The following is a 24,657-nucleotide window of genomic DNA, read 5'->3' on the forward strand; positions in this document are numbered from 1 at the left end:
TTGACCAAATCAAGTCAACAAATAATTTTCTTTATATTTCTGCTCTTAGCAAGAGTTAAACAATAGCCACATCTTCTCTTAGGCAGTTGGTAGGAGTGGATAAAATAGCTATAGATACTGGTATTTGATTGTTCCATATCTCAACTATCCGAGTCACCCAAAAAGCCACAAGGTCAGTATCAAGGAGTGTATAGATCATAGGACACCCTGATGACACTATTACTAAAATTCACAGCCTTCATCTTCAGCACCACTACCAGACCCATCATCATTGTCCATCTCAACATCTGAAACCCTTTTAACTTACATTTGGACAAGATGGGCATTACCATGGCTTTTCCAATTGGTACTAGGCACGGTCATGAGCTAAATAACCCTACTCCCATCTGGAGCCACTAGTATCTCCACAAAGGAGCTGGGAAAGATTAGTAAGTAACTCTTTCATGATTAGTTAGCACATCAGTGTTGAGACATGAGTAAATGCGGGCTACTCTAAAGCTTTTGACATACAATGTCAGTACTGTGTTCCTTCAGACTATTTTAAAGCCAGGGTAGCCACCAGGATTAAGACTAGCTTTCTTATCTTATCATATTGATTTTGGGATTTTAAAAACTGTTAAGGGAAAGGTATCAAGACAGAGAGAGTAGAAATTCTGTTTCTTAGTGCTTACATTCTTTGAAAGTCCAATGTTGGCCAGCAATTGCATTCTCTAGAGGCACCCATTGTTAGTAATGTGGGATGCTTTTGACCATATTTTATTAAGCTTATAGTAATAAAACTTCAGAATACCAATTACCTATGGCTCAAACAATGCTTCCTGACATCACCACAAACCTCAGACATGCAACAGCTACTCATTAAGCAGATCTGTGGCATTTAGATGATGCATGCTACCCGAGAATCTCAGCTAGTCTGGCTCATGTGGTCACCAGTGGGTCAACCAGATGGCTTGATGATTTTGGCTGAACTCACGTGTCTGGGGAGTCAGCTGCTGAAGGCTGACTTAAAGAGACTTTAGCTGTTGCAGCAGAGGGGACTCAACTTCACTTCATCTTTCATTCTCTAGAAGTTAGTCTAGGCAAACCCTAACAGTGAGGGCAGAGCACTGGAATTTGTAGCAAAATCGGAAGGAGCTGAAAAGTATTATATTATTCCCTTTGTGTGCAACTAGGCTGATTGTATTTCCTCACTACTGTGAACAGAATAGGAATAAACATGTATCTGCAACTATCACTGTAGTAGAATACAGAGCCTTACTAGTTGTGTGCATGCTCAGAAGTGGTATAGCTGTGCCATACAGTAAATCTGTTTTTAACTTTTGAGGAACATTCAAAGTTATTTACATCGTAATATTAATTCATATTTTCACTAGCAGTGAGGAAGTGTTCTTCTACCATCATAACCTCTCCAACATTTGTTGTCAGACTCCTCAATGACAGCCTCTGTGACTAGGGTAAGGTGGCATCCCTGATTTTAATTCATGTCACTGATGACTAGGTGGATATTGATCACTTGTTCTTCCTTTCATCAGCCCATGTGTTGGTGGACAGTTCTGTTTATTGTGGAAATATCTCTACTGCCAAATATTTATTGATTTTTCTCTTGATATGACAAACACTATAGCCAAAAAGTAACCTGGGAGGGAGAAGGTTTTTTAGTTTATAAGTTATAGTTCATCATCAGGGCAGCGGGGGTTGGGCAGGGCAAGAATTCAAGGCAAGAACTGAAGCAGAGACCATACCCAGAGAACTCTGTTCATTTGCTTGCTCGGTCTGCTTTTTATACAACCCAGGACCTCCTGCCCAGAGGTGGCTCTGTCCATAGTGGGCTGAGACCTCTCATATCAATCATCAATCAAGAAAATGTCCACAGGCCAATATTACGGATGCAATTCCTCAAGTGAGGCCTCTCTTTCTAGATGACTCTAGTTAACGTCAACTTGATAAACCAGCATAACATTTTTCACAAAGATAGAAAAAGCATTCCAAGAATACAAACAGAAAACAGAAGACTGTTAAAAGTCTAAGCAATCCTAAAGAGAAAGAACAGTACACGGAGATTGAACAAGAGCTGACCTCAAATTATACTGCAGAGCTATAGTGACAAGGACAGTCTGGTACTAGCATAAAAAGAGGCTTGCCGATGAGCAGAATAGAAATGAAATAGATCCACAAAGCTGTGACCACCTAGTTCCTAGTCAAGGTGTCAAAAACATGCAGTGGAAAAAAAGACATCCTATTTAACAAATGCTGCTGGCAAATCTAGGTACCAACCACAGAAAGATGAAATTAGATGCTTATCTTTCACCCTGAACATAAATCAACTCCAAGTGGATCAGACCTTAACTTCCATCCCAAAACACTGAAACTTCTAGAGGCCAACTTAGGAGATATACATTAAGATGTATGTATAGGCAAGGACTTTTGGAACAGGACTCCAATTGGACTATACCAGAATCACAAAGCTTTCTGTACAGCAAAGATAGTACCAGAAGAGCAAACAGAATGAGGGGAAATCTCTGTCAGGTATACTTCAGACAGGGAGCACATATCCAGAATATACAAAGAACTACACAAATTAAGCACCCCAAAGTAGCCTGACATTATTTTACAAGTCTGTCTAAGTCATTGTAAACAGACATAGCTCAATCTTTTAATCTCTGGAAATGCTCTGTTATATGCCTTTACCAAATGTGTTGATTTTTTTTTTTAAAAATGATACCCTAATTTTTGTTTCAGTGAATGATTGGTATGCTTCCTGTGTCGGAAATGCATTACTTTGGACCATCTTCTTCTAATTGGATATTTTATTTTATTTATTTACATTTTAAGTGTTATTCCCCTTCCCTCCTGAAAACCCCTGTCTCATCCCCCTCCTCCTGCTTCTATGAGAGTGATCCCCCACTAACCCTCTCCCTCCCACCTCATAAAACGGCAAAGCTTCTGTAAGGCAAGGACACCGTTATTAGGACAAAACAGCAACCAACAGGTTGGGAAAAAATCTTTACCAATCCTACATCTGATAGAGGGTTAATATCCAATATATACAGAGCACTCAAGAAGTTAGACTCCAGAGAAGAAAATAACCCTATTAAAAATGGGGCACAGAGCTAAACAAATAATTCTCAACTGAGAAATATTGAATAGCCAAGAAGCACCTATAGAAATGTTTAACATCCTTAGTCATCAGGGAAATGCAAATTAAAACAACCCTAAGATTCTACCTCATACCAGTTAGAATGGTTAAGATCAAAAACTCAGGTGACAGCAGATGCTGGCAAGGATGTGGAGAAAGAGGAACACTCCTCTGTTGTTGGTGGGATTGCAAACTGGTACAACCACTCTGGAAATCAGTCTGGTGGTTCCTCAGAAAAATTGGACATAGTGCTACCTGAGGACTCAGCTATACCACTCTTGGACATATACCCAAAAGATGTTCCAACATATAACAAGGACACCATGTTCATTGCAGCCTTATTATAATAGCCAGAAGCTGGAAAGAACACAAATGTTCCTTGATAGAGGAATGAACACAGAAAATATGATACATTTACACAATGGAGTACTACTACTCAGCTATCAAAAACAATGACTTCATGCAACTCTTAGGCAAATGGATGGAATTAGAAAATATCATCCTGAGTGAGTTAACCCAGTCACAAAAGAACACACATGGTATGTACTCATTGATAAATGGATATTAGCCTCAAAGCTCAGAATACCCAAGATACAATCCACAGGTCACATGAAGCTCAAGAATAAGGGAGACCAAAGTGTGGATGCTTCAGTCCTTCTTAGAAAGGGGAACAAAATACTCAGGAGAGGTAGAGGGTGGGAGGGACTTGGAAGGAAGAGAGCAGGAGGGTGGGGAGAAGGGGCAAGACCAGGTATGTGAGGAGACAGAGATGATATACAGAGGGTAAGGAATTTGGACCGTCTTCTACATGAGTAGGGTGGGTGTATTTGAATGTGTATTTCCCTTAATAGTTCTCCCTCAGCAGGGAATGCTGCAGTCTTTCCCACCTCCATACTTTCAAACACTTTCTTCCAAGTATTTTATTTCTCAGTTGATCCTGATGAACCTCTGTGGAAAGGTCCTGATAATTTGAATTGCACGCAATGTGTGGGAGATGTCCCCTTGCTTGTGCCTTCAGAACCAACATTCCCTGGATATAAAAACATGCTCAGTGTAGCCATTCTGCTACTGAAATGCATTTATCACAATGTCTACACCCTTTAGGGGGCATGTTTCTTGAAGGCAGGAATGTTGTAACCCAGGCAGCTCTATTTTCTAATAGGATATTTGGCGTAGGCAGATCTTCAATGATGTTTGCTAAATTAAAAATCTTCATTGGGAACAAACCTTCTATGAGTACAGTAATAACTCAACACAAATTGCCCTGCTGAGCCATTCAGCATGCATTGTTAGATGTGTGCAGAGAATTACATATGCATCCCCCAATGTATGATGCTACTTTTTATTTCTTTTGACTTTAGGATGCTTTTAAAGAAATAATTTTTCAGTGAAAAAAACATGTTTCGATTATGGAGTTTTGCTAATTTTTTTTTCTGGTCTGGAGATGTTCACAGAGCCTTCCAACGACTCTGGACATGAAACCTGAACCACAACTCCAAGACATCCACACAATTGAAAAAACTCTAGTAAATACAAGTACTGATATGGGGGGGCGCAAATGGTACAGTCACGTTCTGCCTGGGAACAGCAAGATGGTCCAGCACACTGCACAACACTCCACCTATTCCATAAAGTTAAACAGAATTGAACCAGCGATCTTTCTCCTTGCTCTCTAGTACAGGAAAATAAAAGACTCATATTAACCCCAAAACAAAAGTTTGTGGCAGTTATTTTTATAATTGCTGAAAGCTGGGACTAAATTAAATACTGAAAAATGGAACTAAATTAAATGTCCTCTGACAGATGAATAGAGAAAACACACACACACACACACACACACACACACACACACACACACACACACACACAGCAGAATACTATTCAGCCATAAAGAACTGCTCTATCGATGTGTGCACCTACTTGAACTGGATCTCAACACATGGAGGCACTGTGAAATGAGCCGACGCGGAAGGTGGTGGACCACGTGATTCCAGTTGTATACCACTCTCAGAAGTACAGGCTACAGTGTCAGAGAGCAGCCTAGATGGATAGCTGCAGGGTGGGGGGAGAGGAGGATGACGAAGCAACTCACCCTAGCTTAATGATGAGACGGTTTATGTTCTGATCATGGTTATGAAAACCTATCACAGAGCACTCTTACAGAGTGGAACCCCTCAAGTGTGTGTTCTTATACATTAGTTTAAACATAAAGCAAATCTCTGCGTGGGAGCGTAAGAGCAAATCAGTAGGACGGAAGCCAATTAATTTCCCTAGACTGACAGACACTGGGTGCAGAGAATGCCATTGCTGTCTAAACCAATCACTGTATTTTATGAAATCCTGGTTTCAGTGTACAGGAAGAAGGGATGGGACTTTATATAAATACTTCCCCTAATTCTCCAGCCTGTGTGGAAGAGACCACACTCAAAAATGTGTATGCAAGAGTAGGGTCGGTAGAAAACTTCATGTGTGAGGTTTGAGACTGGAAACGTGACCGTGAAGAAGTCTCTGCTGAGAACAGAGTAAACACGAAATGGAAGAAGCCTGACCAACAGAAAGGGTTAGAGAGAAATGCAGTATACGGCACTGGTGGCACATCGGTACCAGATGTAGACAGTTACATTTACCTGACTAGTCACAACAAATTAAAGAGAGCTCAGACATGGAAGAGGGACGGAAAAACACTGGAAGAGATGTGGAGGACTATTGTGAGACTTTTTCAGATGTGAAATGCCCTGTCTGTGTAGTTGAGAACACACACCATCTGTGGCTACCTGCACACAGACACAGACACAGACACACACACAGACACACACACACACAGACACACACACACACACACACAGACAAAACAAACTTAGATGTAAATTTTTTTTAAAAAAGACATGAAAGTAGGAGGTGGTGTAGTTGGGAGGAAGCAGGAGTCTTCAGAAGTGGTAAAGGTATATAAGAGGGGAATTGGAGATGAATATGTTCATAACACCTCATATGCATGTATACAATTATTTGAAAATCAACATAATTAAAAATATTTTTAAAGAGCCCTTTAGGAAGCAGTCGTGTTCCCCCAGTCTCAGCACAGGGCCTAAAAGGCGTTGTCCCTGTGCTGAAGGAAGGGTTTGGGTCCAGTGCACAGATGTGAGGCATTTGGGACATCGCTGCTCTGGTAGAGGAACGTAGCACATGTGAACCGCTTCCCCTGCAGGGTCTGTTCCTGACAGCCCTCAGGTTTATTTGGCACCAAGGGTCCTGTCTCTCTGCCTCATTTTTCTTCCTAATGACTGCCCAGGGTCCTCTGCATGTTCTTCGGGTCCACCCTTCACATCTCCAAGTCCCTGGACAGGGGTACCACTGAAGGCTCACACACCACATGTCTAAACATTTAAAAAGTTATAAATCAAGCTAATACACTGTTAGATGAAATGTGCTTTTTCCCTTACTTTGACAAATATTCCTTGGTAACAATAAAACAGAAAAATAAGATTAAACCTATTGTTTTAGTATGTCTAAAAGTTGGCGGAACACCAAAGATGACTCAATTTAATTATTATTGCTCATTTGGGATTTGCTGTGGATGGGCCAGCAGCGTTTGGAGGAGTCATAAAATAAAGATATACACAAATCATGACCTATGACACTCACACACCAAGATTTATCTTTCAACCCTTAACTTCAGTAAATACTAATTATGTTGCAATCAATATTCCTCATATTAATTTTATTCTATTGACAGTAATGTTCTCAATCACAGACTGAGAAATGCCTTCTGAAAAGTTCCAGATAGTAAATATTTTAGCCCTGCATGCCACATGTTTTCTGTCCTTTCCCCTTTCTACTTGTTCAAAAAGCTGTATAGACTGTATGGAAGAAAATTGGTATGCTGTGCTGCTAGAAATGGGTACTTGGACCAGAAGGGTCGGATGTTCAAGGTCATCCGAAGCTACACAGTACATTTGAGCCTCTCAAAGACAATTAAAACTAAAGAAAGGGGAAAAAAGAAATGGAAAAAAAGAAAAAAAGAGAATAGGTATAGGTATGGATACTTCCACAAAAGTTTGTGAATTAAAAAAACAAAAAGCTAATTATCAGCATTACCTGATTCCAGACATCTTTGTGACCTCAGAAGGAAGCCTCATAACCTGTTAAGCAGTCACTCATTGCCCCTTCTCTCTCAGGCCCTGGCACTGTGGAAAGTTTGTTATTCGAGTTTTGCACAGATAGAATCAAAAAGCTAAAGAAAATATGTTGGTTTGGAGTATGGAGTTTAGTTTGGCGACCATGGATATAAAGAATTTTTGAAATGTGAAAATTACAATATACTCTGATAACAATGTAAATTAAGGTTGAATGCAAAACTTGAGAAACCAAGTCATTTTCTTGTGTCTTGAATTTAAAAGTTGTCTGTCAGAGAATGAAAGCCACCAGAAGACCACAGTTGGCCATGTGCCCAATGACAGTACACTACAGTCTAAAATGCAAATTGTGTTGATCTGTGTAAAACTTTGAAATGCAACTGATTTTAAATGACCTTGTTAACTTTTTTTTTAAAAAGTGTGTAGTTTAGTTTTATCAAGCCCTTTTTGTTTATTGCGTTCTGAGATCCAGTTTTGAAAGCCTCCTAGGTGCTTATAGAGTCATGAATGACCTTCTTCCCTGGGACAGATCAACCTGCCTCTGTTGGAAACATGCTAACATGCTGTCTTCATGTGTAAATGCTGTGAATTCACTGTGAATGTGAGCTCCTTGTAGTCACAAACTGGATCAGGAGAGGCAAAGGACACACACACACACACACACACACACACACACAGCAGTTTCAGGTTCTTTCGTGTTAACTAGCAGGAACCTTGGCTGACTTCTTGTCCTACTCAAATCCTTCCCCAAATCAGAAGCAGTTTCCTTCATCTCCAACTTTGGCAACAGTGCATTCCACGCATGCCCTTGACATATAGGGATTTTGTGTAAAAATCTTAGGGAGAGAGGTTTGGAGAAACATTTCCCTGGAGCCCGAATGTTGTTAGTGATAAGAGAGTGTGCTTAGGACTACGGGTTGCACTGTATTGCTTACTGGTGTGATGGCTTCTATGGTAAGCCTGCACATGTGAATGAGTGATTCACGTGCCTTTCTGAACTGCAAGTGAATACCAGAGCCCTCTGTGTTCCTTTCCAAGATGGCTTTACCCTTTCACAGTGGCAAGGGCCCTGCTGTGCTGATGGACACTCCCGCCTTGCATTCCTGAAGTTTGATGGCAGCTTCATGCCATAACTCTGTTATGCTGGAACTTAACCATGTCACCTTGTAGAATGGAGCTATGACAAATTTTTAGCATGATTTTTGGTGCTATTTCAGCACTACATTTGTATTTTTTTTCTTTTACTTAAAGATCAAGGAAACCAAGAGGCTTGCCCAGGATGCTGAAGATCAATTTTAGACAGAACACCCAGGGAGTCCAGCATTGTACCGCCAGTATTGTAGCTTCAAGCTCTTCTCCTTTCCTAAACGTAAAAGGTCTTTGATTTCATTGCCACTCTGTGTCTCCAACTCAGAAACAGCAAGAAAAAAAGTGTCAGGGAGCGGTGGGGAAAGGACGAAGAAGCCAAAGCCCACCACTGCCAAAATGGAGCAGAGACTCCCTGTGGTCTCAGATTTACACTGCTCCTGCCTTAGTAGTTTGTCCGTAGGCCAAGCTTTAAGTTGTTCCTTGCCAAGTCATGGATGCGAAGTCTGCCTTATCTCCAGCTGCACACAAGCATAGCCCTGACAATTCTAGGCTGGTGAGGAGCCATGCTGAAGACTTTGCCTGTAGTACCACAGCAGCAAGACAGTTCTCAAACCCATCGTTCATGAAACTCCTGTCAGGAGACAGGATAAGCTCAGATAGGGAGTTGCTGAGGATGCAATCGCTCACCTGCCTTTGGCCCATGGTCTGCAGGCTTCCATTAAAAACTTCACTTCCATCTCCTACGTAAGTTGACTTACGTAGTTAAGGCTCCAGGTAAGCCGGAGAGAGGGAGATCTAGTCTACCTTTAACAAGGACCCCGTTTAAAAATCTTCCTGGTTCCAAGCCATCTAGGAAATGTCTCCCTCCATTGTTGGGCTGTGTTTAAGTCACAGCTGTCTTGCACTGGCACATGCTCATGGCACCTAGTGACAAATTTTACTCTTTAGGAACCAACATCGTAGTGGCTACGCTCTGGTCACAGTTTATTTTAGAATTAAGACAAAGTGAAGTATGAGAGAGTAGTGGACTAAGGGTTAAGAGACACAGGATCTCAGCCAATTCTGTGTCATGGAAACTGTAGAACTGAGTGTGATGGGAAGTCCCTGGGGAGCTTAGGGGATTTCTCAGGGTCCCCCACCCCAAGTCTACAATCCCATGGAGCTTCTCAGGAGACAGCAGTGAGGAATTTGGATGATATGTCCCCTTTCCCCCTGTATCGGGATCTCTGCTATCTATCTATAATCTCTTGGTTTGTCTTGTCTCTCTGTCTGTCTGTTAGTTGCTCATAAACATGCAAACCCCTCGGGGCTTGTGAATTTCCAGCGTTGGTTCTGGTGACCATGTGACTTGCTGCTGTTTTATTTCTGGGACTTGTCCCCATTTTAACTACATTAAATGTGGTTTTGTAAGACTCGTATTCTGTTCTGATTTTAGATGTTCCTAACTTTTTATTTTTTAATACACAGACTTCATTCAAGAAACACACAGACTCATTCAAGAACTTGTAAGTTGACTTGTTCAATCATTTGGCTCAAATGAGCGTGCAAGTTCCTTTCTAAGAACAGGGGAGTGAGTTTTCTTAAATCTTTGTACTTCTGAGCATTACGTCATCTTGACCCAACATCAGGTGAAGAAAAGCTTAGCTGAGTATTTCTTTTCTTTTCTTTTTCTTTTTTTTTTTCCGGAGCTTGGGACCGAACCCAGTGCCTTGTGCTTGCTAGGCAAGCGCTCTACCACTGAGTTAAATCCCCAACCCTGAGTATTTCTTTTCTTTTAAACTTTTATTATGATCCAGGCACTTACACTAAATGAGTTTAAAGCTACCTCCTTCACTCTCTTCCCCAGTGGTGACCTAATGGGATTTTTACTTCCCTTTCTACATGAATGCCTCTGAGAGTCTTTATGCTCAAACTCTAACAAACTTGCTAGTGGTTGCCCAGGTGAAACCCTGCTAGGGTGGGAGGCAGCCCCATGGAGCAAGAACTGCAGGCAGGGAATCGAGGTGTAAGAAACCTCAGTCTCAGAGATGGCTTTAACCCTCTATAGAGGGGCAAAGTGGCATACCCCTACCCCTCCTTGTAAGGTTTCTTAGGTACAGGTTTCTCAGATACAGGCAGACAGGGGAGCACTTGGGCCCATGAATCAGACAGCACTTTGGAGTAGCATTTGTGACAACATACACAGAGGTAGAAATGTCATCTGAAGCAATATTTTTATCTGTGAAGGAGGCTTTAGTGAAGTTCAAAATGAAGTTCAGTGAGGGACAGTGAAGCCTGTGGGAATCTGGTCTAGTTTTAGATCAGTGGTTCTCAACCTTCCTAATTCGGAGACCATTTGATACAGTTCACGTTGTGGTGATCCCTCAATCAAAAAATCATTTTGTTGCTACTTCATAATTGAAGTCTTGCTACTGTTATGAGTCATAGGGTCAAGATATAACATGCAGGATATCTGAGATGTGACCTCCGTGTGAGTCGAGACCCACATGTTGAGAAGCCCTGTTTTAGATCCTCAGTGACTGATATGATGGAGGTTGACTGGGAGCATTTACAGGCATGGTTCCTGCTTAAGCATGGGATCCAAGATAGCTCTTGTCCTCCTCTTTCAAGGTGTTTTTCTGTTGATGACCAGAGGTGTATATTCTGCCTTTCCAGAGTTTCTCCAAATGTGCAATCAAGAATCCCAGACTTTCTGTACTCCCCTGGAGTTTTGTCCTTAAAATAAACGCTGGTACCTGATGAATCATGAATCCGGGGACAGTCAGAATCGCTTCCATTCCTGTCTGTCCTTTGATCATTTAGAGTCTTGGAAGGCGCTGACTGTCCACAGCACCGGAAAGTATCCCAGACTCTCAGCTGAACATTTAACTTCTCTCACTGTGATTCTTAGATTGTTCCATGCAAGTCTGGTCAGTGTGGGAGCTGGTTCATCACATCAGTCTCCCTCTCCCTCAGAAGCCAACTCAAACATCAGCAGAAGGAGTTTCCTGTCCAGGCAGAGTCACCACTCCTGGTTTGAGAGGGGTTCTCACATCACAGCAGCAGGAAAAGAAACATTAACATGAGCAAGCCTTGGCCCCAGAGACAGCAAGCTGACAGCTCCGGATTGAATGTGGTTTCCTCCCTTCCAGACACACGGTTAGGGATCTCCAGGGACTACCTGCAGACATTGGCCATCCAGAGAAAATGGTGTACTTTGCTGCCACAGGCTTGCAGAAACAGACAGAGGAGGCAGACTGAAAGCATACTCATGCAAATTGACCAGATTTATCAATCCCTCAAGGTAAATCGTCCTTGAGTGGTAACCCAGCACTTCCTCCTGCAGCTATGCTTCCTTTGTATAAAATAGCTTTTGGAATAAGCAATTTGCATGCCAAGATGAGTGGGGGTGGGGAGAAGTACATGCAACAATTAAACATTTAGTCACAATGTCCTAGATGGCCAGTGCCAGTGATAGGAATTACATTGGCAGATGCTGCCTGGGTATTTGGAAGGGTTGAAAGAACACATACTCTAACATGAGAAAGACCTAGAATTGTATTCTATTCCTGTTAGTCACAACTATCGCTGGGCAAACCATGGTACCTCTCTGTCTTCTGAAAACTAAAATTCAAATTCTTAGCTGGTCCAGTGATTGTGAGACCAGAGTGATGATTCTTCCACCTCAGTCTGTGATAGGTGGTTCCTAAGTGCCCATCTGCTTCTTTCTTGTAAGGTTCTTCCCAGAACCTGAGCTTGAACCCTGACTGCCCTGGATCTGTTACTCGTAACACAGCCCAATCTGTGAACTTCATCTGATTTTGAGGAAGCGTAAGATAGACAAGGGTCTCCTCTGTCATAAACTTAGTTTTATCAAATGCAAGAATCCACTGAACCCTAGATCCCCTGGTCTTTCTGTTACCACGCTTCAGAGCATCAAATTAGACAAATTAGTGTCCTGAACCATACAGGGAGTCAACGTGGTTTTGCTGAACAGAGACCCAAAGAATTAGTGACTTGTCTAGCTTCACACCGCTTGTTAGTGACAGAAAGTGGCTGAAATCTGTATTGTTTCTCTCGGTTCTGAGTTTCCTACAAAGCCATACTGACTGTCTTCATGGGACTGGGAAACAGTCACATTTCAGAGCAACACCAACGTCACGTCTCCCTCTGGGATCTTGGGAAGAAATGGCCTCTTTTTACAAGTCATTCCAACTCCACTACAGAAAACTACACATGTGCTTCTATTTTCTTGTGGGGAAAGGATTACCACCCTCACAGCACCCCAACTTGCTAGTAAAGTCGCCATTATTTCTGTTTTTTTAATCCTCTTTGGAAAACATCTATGTCACCCTCGTGTAAATCATCTAGAACAGCATCCTCATGTCTCTGAACACGGCTTTTATGCTCCCCCTCCTCTGTCCTTCCCACACTGACACTAAGTTCTTCACACTTGGGTTCCATTGGAAGAGCTTTCTAAAGCCCACCTAACCTCCCCTGAGCAATGTTCCAGTCATTACCATGTCACTGATTATGCCCTCATCTTGTCAGTCTAGCCCAATGATTCTCAGCCTTCGTAATGCTATGACCCTTTAATAATACAGTTCCTCATGTGGTAGTGACCCCAACCATAACATTACTATTGTTCCTACTTCATAACTGTAATTTTGTTACTATTATGAATCATAATGTAAATGTCTGTGTTTTCCACTGGTTTCAGGTGACCCCTGTGACAGGGTACTTCAACCCCCAATGTGAGTCATTCATGGCTCCCAGGTTGAGAACCGTTGGTTTTGTGGCACATGACTGCCCCGTTTGTGTAGACAGACAAGTACTTCATCTCATCTTTAGTCATGAGCCCAGGCCTTCCTGAATCTTCCATGGTGTTCTGGATCACTCTCTCGGGGTCTCATTTTCTCCAGTAGTTGCCCAAGCTGTTATTTTAAGTCCTTGTTTGTGGATTCCTTTTCTAAACCTCTTTCATTGCTGGCTTCTTTTCTGATGAAATAGGAAGGAACAAGTCCTGAGCGCAGAGAGGACCACTTATTACCATCTAGGTGATACTATTAGTAGTAGTATACATTTAGTATGATATTAGTATTATATAATACATATTAGGATTAATTATTATATATTTGAGATCATAGACCTATTTTATCTTTCTTAGATATCTTCAATGATAAAATGAGAATTTTATTCCTAAAGCATTTTGCGAGCACCACTTAAAAAACTACGTTCAGATAATCCCTCCCGTCTCTGTGCCCCAGATGTGGGACTCTATCCATGGGTAGGATGAAATTATACAGCTCCTGTTCCTGTGGTTTATCTGGGGTAAAAGGAAAGTGGTCATAGGTGGGATCCAGGAATCCTAGATAGGCGAACCCCACTTTTCTTCTGTAACTTGCATTTCTACAATTCAGAGATATGCTGGGTTTGGCAAAAGCAATTTTTGTTTTGTTTGGGCTTTAGGAAATGCATGCTTTTCTTGGAGTCTTATGGGGAAACTGGCCATTTATTTTTTATAAGTGTAATAAAATATTTATTTCACTATAACTTAAATACATAAAACTGCACAAATTGGAGCATACAACTCCACAACAGGTTTACCCAAAGTGGATACACTGTGCCAGGAGTCAGGGACAGGTGGACTCTCTCTCCTTAGATGCTTTTTCTCTTCCTTCCCCAAACTGATTCCTCACAGGCAACAGCTATTTTGATGTATCTAGTTGTATACAGGAGTTCGTTTTCATTTTTTGTTTGTTTTATGATTGTGTGTGTGTGTGTGTGTGTGTGTGTGTGTGTGTGTGTGTGTGTGTGTGCGCGTGTGTGCGCAAGTGCAGTCATGAGGGAAACCACACACAAAAATGTGGAGGCCAGAAGCCAGTGTCAGGCATCATTTGTCTTCTCCAAATTGCTTCTCTACCTCCTTTCTTTGAGAGGAGGTCTCTCACTAAACTCAGTCAAACACAGAGTTCACTGATTGGCTGAACACACTGGCCATTGGGCCCAAGGATGCTCTTGCCTTTGCCTCACTGGTGTCAGGGTTATAGACACACAGCACTGTGTCTGACATTTTTGTCATTATATTTCTGGGGATCTGACTCGGGTCTTCATGCTTTTCTGCTGAACACTTTACCTGCTAAGCCATCTTCCAAGCTCCGATCACCAACTTTTCATGGAGAAAGCTATATTAGCTATTCTTCTGTTGCTGGGATAAAACACCACAACCAAGGCAATTTATAGAAAGGAAGGTTTGTTTTGAGCTGACAGATCCAGAGGGATAGTTAGGAGTCTGTCGCCATCACAGAGAGGAGGTGGGCCTGCAAGCACCATGCATGCACAGTGGCAGGAACACAGAGAGCTCACATCTCAACTTATCAAGAAACCAAGAGAGCAAAGTTGAAATGGAACAGGCCTTTAAACTCTCAAACTCTACCTCAATGATGGATTTTCACCACCAGGGCCATATCTCCTAACCTCCCCCCCAAACAGGGACACAAACTGAGGACCAAGTGTGTAAGTGCCAGAGACTCTAGGGGACTATCTCATTCAAACCACCACAGTGGTCACACGGTAGGTGCAGTGTCAAGACTGGCTGACACTTAGCATCCTTTGTGAGACTCATACACAAGCAGGTGTGACTGGAAGATATGAAGCCATCTATTTTGACTGTGCTGTGTTGGGCTCTCCCAGTAACGAGGTATCTGCATACAGACAATGGTGAAACATTGGCCACTTAATCCCAGGGAGCATCCTGGTTCTTACACCATCCCAGAGGTCCAACACAACTGCAAATGTGGTATGTCCCCTGCTCCATGCGGAGAGAAAAAGCCCTCCAGGCCATTCTAGCACTCCCACCAGAAACCATTGCCTTGACCATTGGCTTTAGTAGAAAAGAACAAACAACGGAGCCTGTCTTCCCTGGCTTGTATGGCTCTAACAGCGTAGATAGCTACAAGAACAACCCCTAGACCCACAGAGATTACCCACTGCCAGATCAGCTCCAAAGTGATGTTGTAATGATGTCTGCAACAGACACAAACTTTGAGGAACTTGTGTGTTCTTTCTGGTAACTGAATCCACTTAAAAACTATTATTCACCTCTCCCAAAACAACCAGTCAGTCTGTGTCTCTCCAAAGACAGTGACCAGCTCATGACTTTTAAGCCATGCATCCTGAATGTCCATACCCAGTGAGACAATGTTAGATATCCCAGGGTCATGGCAGTGAAGGCATCTCTGGTTTTATCTGGGCTTCTGTTGTCTGGACTGAAGGGTCCTCCTGCCATTGGGAATGAGGTCACTGGTCACCCCTCCCTTCAGACCAATCTTGGTAACACACTCTGGAGCGGAGGTGTGTGGCAGTCCTTTACAGGACAGATTCCTGAGCCATTTGCCTTGATTTTGTCGTTGAAATAAAAAACTGGGCTTAGGTAAATCGAGTCACAGCATCTCTCCCTCCCTCCCCAACCCTATCAACAGTTAGAAGGTATGAGCCACAAACACCATTTTCTGATTTCAGATCAGCTCTACAAACAGCCAAAAATTATTTCATTTCTCTTTGGACTAGCAGGATGAAAATGAAACCACAGCCTCTTGGAGTTCTTAGCTCCAGCACTCAGTCACCTTGAAGCCAAAGGATATAATGTAGCTAGAGCCATCCCTCTAAGCCTTTGTTCCTTCTTGAGTGCTTTAAAAAACTTGCTGTAAACTGTGCTCTGCTTAAAGTGGGCTGTCTCTGTGTCCTTAGGTTCAAGAGTATTGACTACATACATGTCGTGCCATCCATCTCCAGAACTCTTGATCTTGGGTTGTTATTCAGGGCGTAACAAATTCTTTACTCCCACAGTAACCAGTCGGACTTCCCCGTCCCATGAGTGACAGGAGGTAATAAGGATTCTTTCTTGGGAAGGCCCTGTTTGGGCTGTCTCTTTTCAAGCGCTTTGTTTTGGCATAGGCTTTTTAAAATGTGGATTCTTTTTCTGAGGGTTAGCAGCATTTGTTTTGGCCACGCACAATCTGAAGCTTCAATCTCTGAGAAAGGCTCCTAAGGGTCTCTTTGCTCCCAGAGAAAAGCCATCCAGGAACTCCCAAGAGCAGTCTGCTTTCACTTGCAGATTCCAAGCGAAATATGAGGTAAACTAGTCCTAACTTGGAGATTGTAGACAAGGAGGCAGGAATCTACCCCCGCCCCCGTTTTTAAGTCCACACACACTCCTTACCCCTCCAGAGTATGTGGTGTTTGCTCAAAGCCCAACATTTTCTCATAAATTTGATCAAATTTCTTTTACTGGGAAATTCCAACCATCTCTGGCCCGGTTTCCCAGCTTGTGCTGTACAGGGGCATCTTAAGTTCAGGAAGCGCTTGGTCTAGCTGATTCCTCAGAGACTTTGGCGTGCACAGGTGAGGAAGGGCCATGGGCATCTCAGGCATGTTGCACTCGTTTCCCAGCTGTGCTCACTTACATCTGGATCTTAAGGTATATCCAAGAGACAGTTAACGTGGTGCATCATTTTTATAAGAGAAATCACAAAGTTCTTTCAGAGTTAAAAATAGGAGTTGAACACTGTAGATCAAATATTCAACTAGCATCCCCCCACAAAGAAGAGTAAGGTTGCTGGATTAAAATTTCCCCCAAAGTGGGGGGAAGGTACCATCATATAAGCAGAAGATAGCATTGTTAGCACTAGACATACAAGGCTGAGGAATGTGTGACAGAAACAACCCGCATACGAGCACAAATACTTACAGAGTAATCGAGAGGCTGTCTGCCAGTTGGCTTTAAAGAATCCAGTTGGCATAGCGAGTAGATGGGGCAGGGTAGAGCTGGGGAAGCTCATAAACGAGAGGGGCCATCGTAAAGCATTTCTGGAGGAGATAGGACATGCGTGAGATTTACTTAACCTGCTTTTGCCTTTTAGGGGGGCATTTTTTTTTAAAAAGCTAGATTGCAAATCAGTGAATTAGAAAAGGAGGCTTACAAGAAGGAATAAGGAAAGGCTGACTGTACAAACGGTAGCTGAGAATGAAGGTGTAGCCATGGGTACTCACTACATGGTTTTTAGAAGAATGATACTTTCCCCAAATCAGCACAAGACAAGACAACGTTAGAGCAGCACAGTGACCATATGGGAAAAGAGGAAGAGCACCCAGAGACCACACTACCCTTCCTGTATACCCACAACATTATCAGCCCTAGATAGGAGTGACTCCCAGCCAACTACAAGGAAAAGAAAAGAAACTAAGACATTTAGAGCATGATAATCAGGACTTTTCTAACCATTATAGACAAGATGAAACCCTCAGGAGTTGTGCAGATAAGTAGTATGTGTTACATAAAAGCCATCTCCTCTGCCCACACGAGGTCTACCCTCCCCTAGAGAGCCCCAGTTGGGAGCAGGTCTGAAATCCAGACTAATATCAGACACTCATGCTATCTTTGCTTTCCCTGCATGCCCCCTCCCTCTGAATGTAGCTACAGTGTGCTCTCCGTGCTGTGCTCTGGTGCCCCAATACTGCTGGGGCCTTTGGGACCTCCACTGCACAGGAACTTTGATGATGTGGCAGCTAATTTGATTGCCAAGTTAGCCACTACGTGACTAATGGACAAGCAGTACGCACAACATAGATGTGCTGGGCAAAGGAGTGAGTCATGTCCTGGATAGACAGAGCGGGGGCTCTGGGAGATTCCACCATGCTATTTGGAATGGCTTGCAACTTAAACATTATAGATTGTTTATTCCTGGGATTTCTGTATGATATTTTTGGACTGTTGTTGGAGGCAGGTAACTGGAATTTGGGGTAAATTAGTCATTGTTAGGGGATGACAATTGCACAATTTGATATTATGCTGAAAAGGAGGGGCCTAAGAGATGACTACGTCGTTCAGAGCACTTGAACCTTTCAGAGCACTGGAGTTCCGCTCCCGGCACTCGATTCCCCAGTCATCTTTGACTCTAGCTCCAGGAGATCCAGCCCTTAAGTCTGGTCACCAGAAGCACCTGAATGCATGTGCACAAACTCACAGAGAGATTCATAATCAAAAATAAAAAAATTAAAACGACCCCTTTGTTAACGAGGAAATCCTTTTTGAGAAAAATGATTAGCTTTTGTATGGAGGGCAATGCTAAGATAGCTATGGACAGAATGGCATTGGGTATTTTAATGTATTTTGATAGCACTATAATTGTGTTTGTGACAATGTAATTCACCTTCAGAACACTGGGACATGGCATATTGTACTTGGATAACAGTAACTGACAGAACCTTTATTCTATGTTGGGAGCATCTCAGAGCTCTTGAGGTATATTAAATAGTTCCCCAAAAAACTGTATGACAGAGGCATTATATTTCATGTTTGTCCCAATGCTGTAGAACATAGAATTATGCATAAAATGCAAGCCAGAGTGGAAAGCACAGTCAGATTCCCTCACTAGCACAAAACACACACTATTCTCATTAGGAATTAAAATTAAAATTAAGACAGATGAACCTGGAAACTTACTAGTATGGGTTTGTCTGTATTTTTCTCTATATAAAACCAACAAAATTACTGTTTTTATATATGCTCACATATGGCCGGCCACTAGTGTTGAGATTAAAAGATGTGCCCAAGGCACACAGAGCAGTCACTGCCACCAGGCATTCAGGAAGTCAGGGAGCTGGAACTGCAACCCACAGGGGAAGTCTGAACCCAGACTGGATGGCTTTTCCAGTTCTTGGGGTCCAAAAAAAAGAACTTGGCTCACTTTCCAGATTCTAACGTGCCTTCTTGCTTCCCTCAGGGACCTGATGCCTAGAACCCTTGAGGGACAGATCACCATGGAGAAGACGCCCAGCTACTTTGTGACCCGGGAAGCACCCGCACGCATCTCAGCCATGTCCAAGGACACCAAGCTCATCGTGGTGGTGCGCGACCCGGTGACCAGGGCCATCTCGGACTACACGCAGACGCTGTCCAAGCGGCCGGACATCCCCAGCTTCGAGAGCCTGACGTTCCGCAACCGCAGCGCGGGCCTCATAGACACGTCCTGGAGCGCCATCCAGATCGGTCTGTACGCCAAGCACCTGGAGCCCTGGCTGCGCCACTTCCCGCTCGGCCAGATGCTCTTCGTGAGCGGGGAGCGCCTGGTCAGCGACCCGGCCGGGGAGCTGCGCCGCGTGCAGGATTTCCTGGGCCTCAAGCGCATCATCACCGACAAGCACTTCTACTTCAACCAGACCAAGGGCTTCCCGTGCCTCAAGAAGGCGGAGGGCAGCGGCAAGCCGCACTGCCTGGGCAAGACTAAGGGCCGCGCGCACCCCACCATCGCGCGCGAGGTGCTGCGGCAGCTGCGTGACTTTTACCGGCCCTTCAACCGCAAATTTTACCAGATGACCGGCCGCGACTTCGGCTGGGATGGATAGCAGAAATAATTTAAAAGAAAAAAATATCAAAATATAATATATTTTTTTACCAGTCGGTAGCAAAAAGACAGTTTAATATTTGTGTATTAAGAGTATGTGTTAAAGTATTTTTTTTCCTGTCCCCGTGGATAACCAGCACCAAACATGTGCATAGCAGAAAAGATTTCATGTATCTAAGCACCTCATATCTTCTGTTTTTTTTTCTGAGCACTCATTCACAAAGAAAAAGCACCAGTACCCGCTAAGCCAAACAGTTTTAAGACCCCCACCCCCTCCAAGGTTAAACCTCTTTTGTTAAGTACAGAAACCTGATAGAATTGAGACCTGGCCTTTCAGATTTTTTTTTTTCACCTGTGTCACTTTTCTCATAAATCATTTCTCAGCTAAGATATTCTGGGTAGGCACAGGGCCATTTGCGACTGTAGCTTTGACTCGTACATTACTACTGCACGCTTGCAGTGCGCTTCTAGAGTTCATCTTTTTCTGTTTTAGAGATAAGGGAAACTGAGTCTCAGGGAGGTCGAAAGACTGATCTTAAAGCTGGATGGTGGGTCCTGGACACAATCCTGTCTGCCGCTTTTTCTCTATTTTATGACACCGCCCCCCACTCCGCCCTGCTGGAGCGAATAAGACACCTGGAGCTTTAGAAGCTCTGGATTGATCCGGAAAGGGCGGGAGGACTTGTTACTGCATTGAGTCTCAGGCTGGCCTGTGACACACTGTCTCATTACATAGTGGTATTTAAGGAAGTCACTGAGATGGGGACACAAGCCCTCTGGGGAGCCCATCTTGCCTCTTGGCTGATCAAAGGATGCTAAGACAAGGAAATCCGACCGATGGGTGATCATCTGAGTGCCAGAGAAATTACTGAACTCTTTTATTGAGGGAAGATGGACAGATAGAACTAGGAGTGTGGCAGAATAGTGCTTACTGGCTGTTGATTTGACTTCCTTATTTTTTTTAAAGAAAAACTCATTTCAATTATAACTTATCAGTACCGATTCCATTTTCCTTGCTTTAGAAACAAAATCTCCCTTTCTTTGTAGTATCTCGGGTCTGACCTCAGTTAACACTTCCTTCCCAGCTCCCTGGGTTTTACAGATTGAGGCCTGTCATTCAGTCACTTTATCTAGGTCCTTTATTTTCCTCTTATATGAATTATAGCCTAATACACATCGATGTTGGGAAATAGTCTAAGGAAAGAAACATGGTTGTGAATGGAATGGTAACTTCTCTTTTCCCACCTCCCATCCCCTGTCTAAATGGCTCAAATCAATCAATAGTTTATTAAGAGTACTCCTTGCTCTCTGAGTGGGTATTAATGAGATTAGCATTAATGGGAATTAAATTGGTTTAGCGAGGAGCACATATGTGCTGATCATATAAAACATTCATAATTACTCTGTCAGAGACATTTTACCACAGGTTTAAAACCAAGAACAACATACTTGCTGTTCCATTAGTATTTCCTTTATCTACTGAAATTTAAAGGGCCGGATACTCTAATATACTAAAAGAGCATGCTGTTTTCTCTGCTGTCAATCAAAAGAAACTAAAGTTTGTTTTGTGATATGCTGGGTGACTGTGAGTTTGTCTGTCATGGGTGCTCTATCAGGGATGTGCACGTCTCTTAGGAAGACTAATATGGGGTTAAAAAGGAAGTGAGAACATCATTTTAAGTTTCTAAATATTTTGTCATCTTCGGATTTATTTGTTGATATCCCATTAATGGGAATTAAGCCCCGAACTCAGGTCGCCTTTTCCACTGTGTCTCCTACACTTCTATGCCTTTGGTGTCCAGTGCCACAGCCTGTTTTTAGTCACTGTGAGACATCACCAGCAGCCACAGGAGACTCATTTTCCAGCTCTGCACATCTTTTCATTTGTTTGTGCTTCTGAATCTTTTGTATTCCCCTCTCTGCCTGCCATTTTGCAAATGCGGCTTGCACAAAACCAGAATTGTATCTAACAGCTGCACTCGGCAACCTCCCTCTTTTCCCATGGAAGAGATAATAAAAGAACAAAGTTGTGTGCAAAGGTTCTCTTGCATGTAGGTGTTTTTGTTCATCCTATTTAAGAGTGAAAAGAGTCCTCCAGGCAAACTTTCAATCTTGTAAGGTTCCCGAAAGGCATCTAAAGGTTTGACTCTCGCATATGTACAATGGATAAGACTGGGGTTCTCTCTCAGTTTCACCGAGGACATGGGACAAAATATTTCTGCCTCCAGTGAAAGCTCACTCCTGCTGTGACTGGAATTGGCCTCCCATGCACGATGTCCCTTTAGCTACACTAAACAATAGGCTTTGATCTCAGGTGGAACACCGTGGGGAGGGGGGTTGAGGTCCCTCCCTAAAGCTGCCTTCTGTAAAGCCTTGCCCACCACCCCTGTGCTTTTCTTTGGGCTGGAACATTGTTCAGGACAGCAGCCAGACTGAACCCTTTGTTTCTGGCCCGTAGGTATAGCATATAAGAGTATCACTCAGCACCTGAGGGCAATTGATTTTATTCCAATATCTGGGCATTAATAAGCTTCTAGAAACCTAGGTATTTATTATTCTACAAGAATTAATCACACTCTAAGTTTTTCTCTTTCTCTCTTTCCTTCTCTCTCTCTCTCTTTCTTTCTTTCTCTCTTTCTTTCTTTCTCCCTTTCTTTCTTTCTTTCTTTCTCTCTCTCTTCCTTTCTCTTTCTTTCTTTCTTTCTTTCTTTCTTTCTTTCTTTCTTTCTTTCTTTCTTTCTTTCTTTCTTTCTTTCTTGGGCCCTATCTTCAACCTTAAGCTTCAATGATAATGTTGCTGAAATCTTCATCTTGCATTCAAATATAAGGCTTAAAAACACAGATGCACCAGAAAATTCCAAACCCCAAATTTTACAGCTGTAAATAGGATGAGTCTCTCCTAACATCCTTATCTGTTATGGCAGATGAGTCATATTTGAGCCACACCAAACCTGTCATCCACAAATGTGCCTGCAAAATAGTAATGCATTCTAGTCACAGAGCAGAGGCCCCTTCAGGGGTTGAAAGCAATTACTGCTTTTCCAGAGGACCTGAGCTCAGTTCCTAGTGCTCACATTGGAGAATCACAACCGGCTGCAAGTCCAGTTCAGGTGATCCAATGCCTTCTTCTGGTCTCTGGAATTACACACACACACACACACACACACACACACACACACACACATACACACATACACACATACACGCACATACATAAACACATACACACACATACACACATACACACATACACGCACATACACACATAAACACATACACACACATACACACATATACACACATACACACATACACACATAAACACATACACACACATACACACATATACACACATACACACATACACACATATACACACATACACACACATACACACATACACACATACACACATACACACACATACACACATACATACACACACACATACACACATACACACACATACACACACATACATACACACACATACACACATATACACACATACATACAGAGAGAGAGACAGAGAGACAGAGATGGAAGGAGGGAGGGAAGGAAGGAGAGAGGGAGGGAGAAAAGGAGAGAGAGAGAATACACACCCACAGGTAGATGCTTATACAAATACATATATACAACATATACACACATTTGAAACAATCTTTTAAAAGGTAAAATAACACATTATTTCACTGCCAACAGCAACTCATCACTCTCGTTACCATTGCTTTACAGATGAGGAGATTGAGATATAAGAGCCTGATCCTGAACCAAGGTTACTTTCTATCCTGGTTTTGTCCCCAGAGATGAGAGCTACTGATATCTCAAGGGTAGATGTCTTCAAATGCTACTAAATATCCTGTAGTACCCAGATAAAGCTTCAAGACAAAAAAATAATGGTGTCAGCCAAGATGTCAATCATGCTGAGGTTCGTGGCATAAAATGATGTAAGTCAGTCATAGGCCAGTGTGTCTATGAACCAGGCATAAATCCCTCTTCATGTTCTCCTCCCACAAGGCTAAGACTGAATACAGATGTGTCTGCTTGTTGATGATGATGCTTTAAGGGCCGGAGATGCTTCCGTAACACTGATATTTCCCAAGGTGGTCTGAGGTTCGGGATGGTGAAGTCCTTTTCTACTGATGCTTGGCTAATATCCTCTCAGTCACCATTCCAGTATTTCTGTTGGAACGTGCAGGGAGATGATGCCCTTTTGCAAAGTGAAGTAGTAAAGAGAACAGAATGGGGTCTTCCAGGAGCAGTTTCAGGAACCGCTCCTGCCAAATAAATAACTATATTTCCACGAAGCAGAATCAGCAAACTTCAGGTGGGGAAAAATGACTCAAGAAGCATGGCCGGGCCCCTTTGAAAAATGTCAGTGTTACTGTTGTATCCCTGGCCCTTGAAACATAGTCATCACCATACGGACACCTCTGCATTCGATCAAGTTCAAATATTGTAGTTTAAATGTGTGTATAATGCCATGATGGTATTTTTTTGTCATTTGACAAAACAGAATGCCAGAGAGAGATAAATGCCCCATATCTCCCTAATGACTTAATTCAGATGGATGTGATAGCTACCAGTGTTTCTGGCTGCTAAACAATAACAAAGGGGGAAGCAAAATCCCTATTGCCTCAAAGCATAGAAACTCAGGACAGTGCGCTTTCTTATTGTAGAACCAGGGAAAAGCACCCTTGGCTCTAAACACAGTTATTGATACTCAGTCCCATGCAAACATCTCGTAAAAATTCACTCAAATTCTGCAGCATCAAAGAACAAAAAGACTTTCCCATCCTGAGCCTCAGGCCCCTTTGGGAGACATCAGTGCTACAGGAACATCCTTAGCCCTGGAAACATCGTCATCAACATGCAGACACATCTGTATTCTGTCTCAGGCTTGTGGGAGGAAAAC

At 42.8% G+C, this 24,657-nt stretch overlaps 1 protein-coding gene across 1 annotated transcript in view; it reads left to right on the forward strand.

Annotated features, from left to right (window-relative positions):
* The window catches only part of Hs3st3a1 (heparan sulfate-glucosamine 3-sulfotransferase 3A1), an 89,675-nt gene extending 69,916 nt beyond the window's left edge, over positions 1 to 19,759 (forward strand). Inside the window, 1 exon segment of the mRNA NM_001172067.1 lies at positions 19,122 to 19,759. Coding sequence (NP_001165538.1) covers positions 19,122 to 19,743 — 622 coding nt within the window. The 3' untranslated portion in view covers positions 19,744 to 19,759.
* Positions 19,760 to 24,657: the final 4,898 nt, after the last annotated feature.

This window comes from Rattus norvegicus, chromosome 10 (assembly GCF_021556685.1).
Source record: "Rattus norvegicus strain SHRSP/BbbUtx chromosome 10, alternate assembly SHRSP_T2T, whole genome shotgun sequence".
In the NCBI taxonomy this organism is placed as follows: domain Eukaryota; kingdom Metazoa; phylum Chordata; class Mammalia; order Rodentia; family Muridae; genus Rattus; species Rattus norvegicus.